Source organism: Toxoplasma gondii, chromosome VIIa, assembly GCF_000006565.2.
Source record: "Toxoplasma gondii ME49 chromosome VIIa, whole genome shotgun sequence".
Lineage (NCBI taxonomy): Eukaryota > Apicomplexa > Conoidasida > Eucoccidiorida > Sarcocystidae > Toxoplasma > Toxoplasma gondii.
Window position 1 is genome coordinate 1,019,207 of NC_031474.1, and position 11,046 is coordinate 1,030,252.

The 11,046-nt window shown below is 50.1% G+C and overlaps 1 protein-coding gene across 1 annotated transcript; it reads right to left on the bottom strand.

Moving 5' to 3' along the window:
- Positions 1–3,269: 3,269 nt before the first annotated feature.
- TGME49_206390 (hypothetical protein) lies at positions 3,270–10,374 on the bottom strand. Its single transcript, XM_002367779.2, has 12 exons — positions 9,657–10,374; positions 9,166–9,329; positions 8,575–8,711; positions 8,183–8,252; positions 7,674–7,745; positions 6,809–6,872; positions 6,355–6,429; positions 6,027–6,095; positions 5,490–5,554; positions 4,967–5,018; positions 4,524–4,582; positions 3,270–3,948 (listed from the first exon to the last, which is right to left on the bottom strand). The coding sequence occupies exons 1-12, from the start codon at positions 9,703–9,705 to the stop codon at positions 3,883–3,885; spliced, it is 942 nt and encodes a 313-aa protein (XP_002367820.1). The 5' UTR covers positions 9,706–10,374; the 3' UTR covers positions 3,270–3,882.
- Between the last annotated feature and the right edge of the window lie 672 nt (positions 10,375–11,046).

An 11,046-nucleotide genomic window follows, 5' to 3' on the forward strand; every position in this document is an offset into this window, starting at 1 on the left:
AAAATGCTTCTCCAGTCAACAGCTCATATCGCTCCACTAGCACGCTTCGGGGTGGGAACAGCGAAGACATAAGCTCCATTCTGTTAGCGGAACGTCCTCGGGAAGACAGTTCCACCAGTCGCATGAACTCAAGCCTTGGAAGAGCCCGCATGTAAGCGGCAACTGCAATCAACCTCCAGCCGTCGCGCTGCCTCTTCTCCAGGCAAGAAGCCTGTCACAGAGGAGACGTGCACAACACATCAGGCGACTGTAGCTGAGAGGCGTCCACGAATTTCTCATCGATCCTCTCGACCCCATGGCACGGAGACTTTCCCCATAGCTTGTGAAGAGCATATTGGAGACTGCGTGGTCGACGCACTGCGCGCGGACGCCCACAGCGAAGTCTCAAAAGCCCTCGTCGGAACGCTATGATGCAACTTGCTTGCTGCTCCCGGAAGCGCGCCATTTCGCTGCTTGGTTTGCGGAGACGTCATCTGTATGAAACAGACACACAACACACACCGCTCGTGGAGAAGCCCTATTCGACTGGAAAGCATCTGGCGACAAAAAACAGAACGGCATCCTTGTATCAACTGTTGACGACACGAAGAAAACAAACATGTGGGAACCGTTGATTGACGGGAAAAGCCACAAAAAATAAAGGCCACCCGTCACCCACGGACCAGAGCAGTATAGAATGATGTTTGACCACACACAGCAACGTCGGTGCAGAGCACTGCTGGGAGACTTCGATCATCATTCTAGAAGACGCGTGTTCATTTTCAGAAAACCAGAACAAGATGTCTCCATCCTAGACCCAGATTGTGGGCGTCAGAGGATTGACAGATGAAGTGATGTATCATCATCGCGTCGAGGAGGAAATACACGCATTTGCCACACACGGCGGACATGTACATGTCAGCAAGCACGAAATTCCAGTGACGATGTCTTGCACTTCATATACAATAAAGGAAACGACACGGAAGATGCCGCATATCGGCTCGCAATGGGGGCACAGGTTTTTCGTTCAGCACTTCTTAGAGGATAAACAAGGATCTCCTCAAGGAGCGATCCTACGGAACGCCTCAATCAGTGGAAGGAGAAGTAAAGTTGTCATCAGAGAAAAACCCAAAAATGCACCAAAACACCAGTGCCGCACACCAGACCATCAGGGTTAAAAAGCTCGGTTTGTTTATAGTCTCCCCACAATGGAGGTCGGGGTTGGATTTCTGTTGTCCATCCTTCTGGTCAAGGTTCTGCAGTTCGGCAGCCTTAGAACACATATCAGCACGTCAATATGGAGAAGCCATTGCAACATTTCCGACACGAGTTGCATTGTGGAAAAAGGCACTGCGTCTCAGAAGGAAGGCAGCATTGATGGGTGATGTCAACAGGACGTCAGACACGCAGCACAAAGCGCGGCTGCTCCATCGTTATCATCCGCTTCGTGCCCTCAATCCTCTATAGTATGCAACGAGTTGAAGAGAAAGATTAAACAGGGAAAAGCGTGAAACGGACTCGGCGGCGGTGAGACCTTTAGGAGGGAACACGTTGTCCGCACTTGGCACGGAAGCGCAACACAGTAAAAGCTGTCTTCTCTGGGTCAAGAAACGTTCATACAGAGGAACGATACTCACGCTATTCGGGCTGCATTTTCTTGCGAGGAAAACTTACTTTTGTTCGAGTCAAAAACGTTCAAGCAGTTCCCTCACGTTGTCTGGTCGATGGGGCTGACTGCGGCCCCTCGACACCTCTTGGTGATACATGGCGTGCGATCATATTTGGCGTTCGCGGCAAATATCCACTCGAATAACTTTAAAAAGTGGTTTACAAAAAAAAACCTGTCTCGCTGTCCACAACGATAAACCGAGAGCGCACTGCGGGGCGAAGCGCACCTGCAACACTAATCCGATGCAACTACTCTTGTTACATTGTTGATTGCATTTTCTCTTGCCGCTTCTGAAAGCCAACCGTGAATCGTGCATCATTCACAGCGGCTCCCTCCGCGAACAAATGCGCGGGAAAAAAACGGAAGATGAAAAGCAATGAGAGGGGTGCATCCCACAATCGGCGGGGTAAGTTCAGCTTCGAGGCGTCCCCAGTCACCGTGGCAGCGGGAGGGGCGGCGACTGCTGTGTGTGGGGGGCACTTTGTTTTCCCAACGCTTTTCCTTCGGTTCCGTCGATCAGGTGGGGATGGTCCCGCGAAAAAGGCGCGCAGCGTGGCTACATGTTGCCGCGTGTGTGCTGCGGCTGCAAAAAGCTGTACTGGCCATTGTCTCCCACCGTACACGGAGATAGGTGTCCGATTCCTGTTGAGATACACAAGTACGTAAACTGCAGTCAGACTTTCTTCAAGGTGGTGAATGAATTTCAGTATGCGATAATGGCTAGCAAGGAAATGGGGCACGATAAGCGACGTTGGCAAAAGGTGCTGGCCAAAAGGCAACCCTACATTTTGAACAACAGGGTGGGTACTTTTCAGTGGCTACTCGTATAGGTCGGAATTTACGATGCCCCTCAGCCGTGCCTAGTTCCTAGTTGGGGCTGCAAACATATGCTTGTGGAAAGCCTGAGAAATTTGGGCTACTTGTCTGTAGGAAGGCAGGATTGTGTGCTCGTTTGAACGTAGTGCAGGCACAAAGCTTTTGTTGGACCGGGTTACATGAGTCGTCAGGTACTGTCGTATGGTACTGTCGTATGTGTTGTGGTGGCTGCTGCCCGAGAATATGTCTGACAGAAGCCAAGGCACTCGTGTCTGCTTAGCAGCAGCAATAACTCGTGACCACGGAAGCTACCATGTACAAATGGACAATATCCTGAGAAACTCCGGTTGTTTTCGGTGGCCTATCCACAAATATGGGACCTACTACTCTCGTCCGGCTTCCGCGTAAATAAATGCAAGATGCCAAGGCAAGGCCGTGAGGTGTTGGCACCAGCCGTGTTACTGCCACGTTCAATATATGCCGCGTTTCCACGAACAGTGTTGCCAGTGTTGCGCCGATTTATTAAACAGTACAGTGGTGTAATAGGAGTACTATAATAGCTATGCCGACCGCTGCTTACGGTGAAGTGCAAACACAGCATTCGATAGCCCTACTGTATGACAGAATAGGGTAGAAAGCAATCTATCGGTTGAGTCGAGCCTGCTCGGGTGTTTTAGATGGCCGCTGGCGTGTCGCTGTGAGGTAACTTGTACAACGCAAAGAAAGAAAAAACGGCAATAAAACAGAGAAAACGCTGTCGGCGGTCAGGGAACAAGAAGTGGCGTAGCTGAGGTCACACAACGAAATGTAGTTTTGTTGTTGCGCAGTCATCAACTGAAGAGCCCGCTTCTGGACCAAAGTATATTGAAAAGCCACGACTGTCAAACTTTGAAATGGACGAATACAACATTATTAACGACTAGCCAAACGTGAATTACACAGAAAACCATGTCCTGAAGAAAAGGTTGTTCGAGACGCGTCCTGACTGGAACGGCAAAGCAACAACCCGACTACATTAATGAAAAAACCATGGTTTCTGCCCGTGCATAATGCAGACCGAGTACCGGGGATACTCGACAACCCCCTACTACCATCATGGAGCGTATGAATCACGAAGGGAGACACTCAAACTGAATCAGAAAAACATGGCTGCAGTCCGGGAAATCTTCAAAAACCACTAATCCTACGTTAGTGCTATCTGCTAGCGTTAACTCAACTGAAAAGATAATCTATTAACATAATGTGTGAGTTTGCCTTGGTCTCTGGTTGCATTCGATCCCTCTGAGGATATACTTGGTTGCCTGCAACCCACGTTCAGCTTGTCAACTTCGTCCGCGGTGACTCTGGAAGTGGACTGTACCCTTGCAGAACCCGGTACCACAATGGGATGTGTTGAAGACCTTTGAGGGAACGAAGTCTCAAATAAGGTCATCTCCGGGTCGACGCAGTGTAGGCAGAATACAGAACAACTTCAAGCTCTCGAGCTGCACAGAAAGAGTTCCCACACTACAGACAGGCTGCAAACTTTCGTCCAACATTTTTATTATCCGATTATTCGCTTCCCTAGATAGACCACCAGGTGCCGTTCGCTCATCGGTGCAAGCAACGATTCGTCACCAAGAAAAATTTTACGCGGTCTGCCGCCGCTGCTGATTCTCCCTATCCATGTTCTGACTAAAGTCCAGACAACAATTTCCTGTACGGCGCCACACTACGCTTTTGTCGAAACAGTTATGTCCTTGTCACGCTTTCTTTTAATTCCTTTAGTTGAACGGAAACATCTAAAACCATTATATGTGGTGTTTCGCCGCTGTGAGACATAATCCGCCCTGCATCATCGTTGAGAGGTTTCGTTCAAAGTATAGCCAGAAAAAACGCTATTCAATTTCATTTTTGAGCGGAAGGCATGCGCTTCTCCTCGTTGCGCACAGAATCCGCGGAATAACATGTAAGCTCAACGGTGCAGATGACGCATAACCACAGGTTTTTTCTTGAGAAGAAATAGGCTCAACACCGTAAAAGGAGTCGCCCTCTGTTCAATTGGAAAGATCAGCTGTACCTTGGAGGAATGGAAAACAACGCAGGCCCAAGGAAATGACTCCTCGTCTTCTGGGATGACTGCAACAAAAGCACAGTAGTGCAAGGTAACAATGAAAGAACGTGGCTAAGAATCATCAAATACCTTCGAGGGTCCATTCTCTCAGTATGCCTGCGCCTAGTCGCGGTTGCTCCTCACTGTACCAACTTAAAATTCGCATGAAGTCGTCCTGCAATCCTTCGTTGTGACCAACACAAAAAGTCCCAGCTCCAGCCCTCTCCCAAAGTCGGATATCTTCACCTCCTCCGGCAAGGGGAATCTGCCAGAATCTGGTTTCTTTGTGTTGGCTGCCTCACGTGTGTGTTTAGCCGTTAAGAATATAACGCTAGAATCTGTGTCTTAGCTTCGGCATGGACACAAAACAAAGGAAAAAGCTCCGCGTTGACTAAATGAACTGGACTCACCGCAGGCTACGAGGCCTTCATTGCTCCGTCCATGCGTCATATCAAGAGCCACCTACAATAGAACAGCAAACCTACTGTCGCGACATTCACACTGGTCCCACAAATTTCGTCTCTAGCTTCTGCGGTCCTATTTTCAAAGGGTTTTGCCCTAAACCACTGACGCAAAGAACGACACCGACCACCTTGTTGTATACCATCCTTCGCTCCGGCACCCCATGGTGAATTGCCATTCGAATCGCAAATACAGCAAAAAGTAGGAAATACATGTACTGCGTGACTGCCAGACCCGTGGGGTTGCTGGCAAAAACCCTGAATCTTATTGGGGAAAGAGGAATCACAGCGGTGACGGTGTGGAGAGGACCCTCACGTTCACAGCTCCAGCGGACGCGTGCATTCCGCGACGCGTATGTCGAGTATATTCGCGTTCAGGTGCCATGCAGCCTGAGTTGCGGGTGTCTGTTGTGTTTATTCGTTTTTATTAGCAACTGTGAGAAACGATTGTTTGATACTTCTTGGGCCTTACCCTGAGTGCTGCAGCGAGGCGGCGTGTCTTGAAGCACCGCGCCACATGTGGCTTTGTAGGTTGTTCTAAAAACGGAGCAATACACAGTGAACACCTGGCTCTATCTACTACTCGCAGCTGAGAGCCTTTGTGAGCGACGCATGCAGGAGAAACGTTTCATGTCTCAGGAAAGGGAAATCGAGCCTCGCAAGAGCCGAGTCGTCCGGACTGTGAGGAGAAGCTACGCCGTTTATTGACTGCCGTTCCTTTCCCAAATCGCTCTTGTCCTAGACACCTGTTTTCTCGTTCTGAGGGTTTGCTGCCCTGATAGTAGGGCACGACCAGAGGGCTGCTGGGAAAAAAGGTGACAGACTGACGGGGGCCAATGCATGCTCTTTCTCCTTCACGCCTCACCAATAGATGGATTTCTCCTTATCTGGTGTTTTCGAGAGAAGCCGTGTTCCGGATTGACTGATGTCAGGCTAAGAGCGCGACTGCATAGCAAACAGAGTCGTACGCGTATCTTGTCAGAACTGTTGACGATGTTTTGGCACTTACTTGCATTCGTGTCCGCTACGAGCAGCGAGCACTTTGGGAAGGCTGTTTTAACCCTCACAAGGTCCGAAGCTGCACAGACACCGGGCACAGATACGTGAAAACGCTCTCGCCATTGGTTGTTCGGCAGCCACGCGGAGAGTTCTGCTCTCGACTGAAACAGCTGCAGAGCTACTCCCATTCATCGGTGCAGCTCCGGATCACCTGAGGTACGTCTAGGTGCCTCGTTTCCTACAGCAGGAAACTGCGATACACTGACTCGAGATAGCGACTGGAAAGCTCAACCACTGGCTCTGAGATACCCTCTAGTCTGTTTGTTTCCTTCGCTCACCCCCAGCGAACGTTAGGTTGCATAATCCATCGTCAGCCGGAGCTGGCGTGATGTCGACGGTGACGGAGTCTGCCTCTGGAGAAGACGACAAGGCATCGCACACTTGGATGGTACCTTAGAAGTCACCTCAGAAGGAGAAGAGTTGTCTTCTTCAGCCTGCGGGGGTTTCCAGTCCTTCAAATTATAGTTTCCCATTCTGTAGAGCTCACACAATGACTGCTGGAACAGTGTTGAATCCCAGCTTTTCTGAACAGGTAAAATCAGGTTGACGCCTTCGTCGCACAAACAGGCGCACGAACAGAAGCCGCCACGTACGCCACACACTGTCGGCAGAGAAAGCAAAAGGAAAGAATGCAGCGCTGTGTGCCTTCGAGGAGAAGCAGGAAAAACGCAAGACGCAAAAAAAAACATTCAAAGCTGGAAAGCATTTCTCCCCACTACCTGCCGGGCTTACTTAGTCGTGACATCCGATCTAGAACGCTGAGGACCAGACGCAGCCTGGGGGCTTCCACGTTCCACTGCAAAGAGACCGACATCGGAGACAAATGAGTGCTGCCTTCAAAGAGACAAAATACAATCCTCATACAGGCAATTTCTTCCACCAAAAACGGAATGTGTCGTGAATGGGCAAATTGTTCTTCAGACAGTGTTGAACGAGCAACGGCGTGGGAAAAGAGCAAAACAGCGAGATTTAGTGATCGCACCTCTTAAATGAACACACATAGAACCTCCAGTACCTATCAAAGCATTCTTTGCTCTTAGGCCCTCCACGCGCATTCGTCTCCACAAATTCGAGTGTTGTCAACATTTTTCTAGGGATTCAGCTTCACTTTTGAGAACACGGGCATCCATGAATAGCCAAGCAAATCCCACAAATGTGCGTGTTCAAGATCTTTCGTGAAACGGGGAAGCCGTGTTGGTGTCTCTCTTGAGCGTGACAGAACGGCATTAAGGTCTCCGACAACGCAGATCACCACAGACCTGTCGGTGCTTGATCGAAAGTCCCAAACACCCTAAGGAATAACTGGCGCGAACATTGCCGAGGTTTGGTGTCCCGCACAAAAAATTCCTCGCGATTCCCGTGGACTGGACTCCAGCGTCCAGAGACAGTTGCACCGCTGATACGCTAACATCTCAGTGGCTACGCTAAGCTACTGTGTAACACTTTCTCATCGTACTCAGACTAGCAGTCTCTGAGACCTGATTGTGTGTGAGCTTGTTCTGGTGAGTACATCCTGCGGCTTGGACTGATGGTTTCGATCTTGAAGGTTTGTGTGTAGTCTTCGAACTGTTGTGTGACATGAGAAACTTAAACGTACCTCGCAGGCAGGAATGTCTGGCGTGCCGGCGGTGTCGACGTCCTCTCCTTGGAGTGTCTGGACAGGGCAATCCTGAGCGACAGCACAGACGCTGGACAGCGACTCAACCGCCTTCAGAAATTACCGCTTTCTGGACGAATTTAAAAAGAATGACAAGTGGATGCATATCCAGCACACACCGACGGGAGCAAACATAAATGTGTTCCAACCCAAAAGCGGGTCTAGGAGAGCAAGAAAGCAGCAGTTTTCGAACGATTTCGACTGCGTCTTTCCCACAGACAAAAAGTGGCCGAGAACATCTAAAGGCGTCTCGGTGAAACATCGTTTCCAGCCCCTCTGGCGACCAGTGGCAATCGCTACACATGGCAACAGGTTGTGCCGCTGTCAGACCGCCAGATCGATTTCTTCTTTGGGGAACGTTCACTTCGAGTTTATTTTGACAGTGGAAGCATACGCGAGCTCCACCCTACACGAAGTATTTTTCGTGCATAAGGCAATCTCTGCCGTACCTGAGTGATCCAGAGATTTTCCATAAGTGCATCTGTGAAATCGAAGGAGAGGACACCTTGACCCTGTCGTCTGCCTCAAAAAACCGCATCGGGAGAGCAAGTGCACACACGCAAGAACAGGCCCTTACTTTCGTTTCCGAAGGTGGCCTGGCTCCATGTGAGAACCCTGAAAGACAGTTGTTGATCGCAAGTTCCACAGCGACCGTGGCAAACTGTACGTACACCAGAGCGGCAAAATAAATGCGAAATACGACCCATTTATGGCCAAGGCAGCATGGTGCGCCACCTGCATTAGACTTGAACTCAAATGTGTGAGTCCAAATAAGTGACCAGCACTGACTGTGTGCGTCCCTACAACTCAAAAAGCACGGATCATTACGCGTCGCGCTTACTTGGCCAGTTTCATGGTGATTCTGCTGCAGTGCGAAGCCAATTTCAAAGTATTGTGTAAGTGAAGGATGTCCACGACCAGTCCGATGTTGTTCCGTCGCTTGCTCTCAATTACCCACCCTGGGTGGAAGAGTGCCCTCTGATGACGCGCAGAGCAGGGCAGAAAAGGAGCAGACGATGGAAGTCAAAACCACGAGACGAGACGAGTCTGAAGAGACGCTTCTGATTCTGGGAGACTCATCCAGCGCGTCTCGATATGTTGTTTCCCATAGGAAACCTCACAAGTCGTTAAGTTCTCGAAAGAACTGAGGAGCGACAGACGGGAAACCGATTTGGAGCGCACATTGAGAAACATACAACCCTATGGGGTCGCCTGGTGGCCACCAGGCAAACCAGAAAAAAGAAAGGAAGTCTCTAGCTAGAAACGGAAACAATTCTGCCACCCGAAAAGCGTTCCGTTTGCCGTGCCACTGTCCGAACGCAACCGTATCAGAGTGTCGTGGAGCGTCAGCCACACACAACGAACAAACACGAACAAGAGCCCTTTCCAACTTCGTGAACAATCATTCACCTGTCAGAGCAGATGTTCTTACGGCATCTGCCTCGACGTAGGCTTCAATTTCGTCGCAGTGTCGCACATTGAGGAAAACTTGACTCGGAGTTAGTTTCAGGTAACATATTGGAGCCCCTAAAATCGACGAGGTCGATCGGCTTGCAGCTCCTATCTTTGCCATCCGAGCCAGGGCTGCTGTTGCTCCTGATGGTGTCGGAGAAACGGGAGAAAGTCAACGAAAACCGACAGTGTCTGCTGTTGGCATGAATCGTTCCACAAATCTCCCAGCTCCGACCCCGACAGATGAGGAGTGGATATGAAGCGGAAGCGAAAGATTGCTAGACGGGGGTAGGGATGCTTAATGCAACGTATCGCAAACTGAGGTCGCAGTGATCGCAGGCGGGGAAGGGTCTCTACATGGCTGGAATGAAAGGCACGCCGTGGCGCAAACGAGCGGCAGGTTGCTGGAAAAAAACGAAAAAGCTGAAGCTATGTGCCGGTTTCCTTCTTTTTCACAAAAAGAACGCTTACCCAGGAGATACGGGAGAGTGTCCAGACGCAGAGAGGCCTTGAACTTCATCGCTGGTTACCAGACAGTGCAGAGATCTTGGCGATTCGCGGGCTCTCTGTAGGGGTGCCTTGTCGGGTCCCTTCTACCACCATGATTTGGATTGTTCGTTTCTCCTGTTGGAGTTCATTCTCTCGTACATGGCGTCACTACACTACAACTCGGATACGGTTTCCACCATAGACAGGCAACGAAATGTGCGTCAACCCTAGGTTTCACGTGGGAGTGTGCGGCCAAGGCGCTTCATCTTGCTAAGGATGGGAGGCAATGGCCACGTTTTTGCAGAGTTCGATCCGGCTTCAAAGTACAGTGGGCGCACAGACGCCCGGAAGTTGACGGTTCAACATGTCACCCGAGAACAACTGCAAAAGACAATCGAGGCAGGTCGGGAAACACGCAGGAGTGAAGACAAAAACGAGACAGGATACACAGGCGGCGCCGAAACATAAATTGCTCGGCACCTTATTTGCCAGTTCCAAGGCAGCAGACAAAGGGGAGGCAGGGAACAATGTTTGCGATCAAGAAATCTGCGTACTTCCCGTCGTCAGCTGGCTCGCTGGGAGGTTAACATCGGACGAACACAAGGCGGTAACACGTGCTGTAGCCTTCAATTTTACAGCATCTGAACGCTTTTTCGTGTGTTTGGCAAAGTGGAGGGGATCTATCACGTCTATAATTGCGTACAGTGAAGCAAACTGAGAACGACAAGCATCCAGTCTCGTCAGCATTGCTGGTCTTTCTGGCTACTTCACCTGCATGCATGCAAAACGAGTTGCAACCGCTTGCCAACAGTACACGTTTTTCGGCGCTCCCCCTCCATAGGTTGCATGGACACAAAACCGAAGAAAGCACCAGTTCGTACCGTTATAGGTTTCAGGGGGACGCTAAGCGAAAAGTTTGGATCCATGCCTGAACATGTCTGTCTGTATACTGCGTGAGGGTTGTTGACACCGCAAGAAATCTTTACGAAAGGCATGAAGTCGGGGACGGTCCACGTTGAAGGCGCTGCTGTTTTTTTATCCGAGATATATGATCCGTGTGCAAAACAGTGCAATTCTGCGTGAGTAGGCCTTTGCCACAGTGCTGTCTTTCCGGTGGGGAAGGGCTCCCGACACGATTCGGCAGAGAGTGAAAAACGCCCCAGTAAACATGGTAAACTCTGAAGTACCTTGCGTCAAAATGTGTAGGCAGTCTGGCGTACGATCCATCTTACAAAGATGCTAAGGTATTCCATGTTGTGTTATTGTTAGATTCTTCAAAACTGAGACAACTACCTCTAACTGACCGTCGGACTGCGGTGCAATCTGGTCCACCGGCTTCTTTTCAGGTCGGTATGAGACAACCCCCACAAAG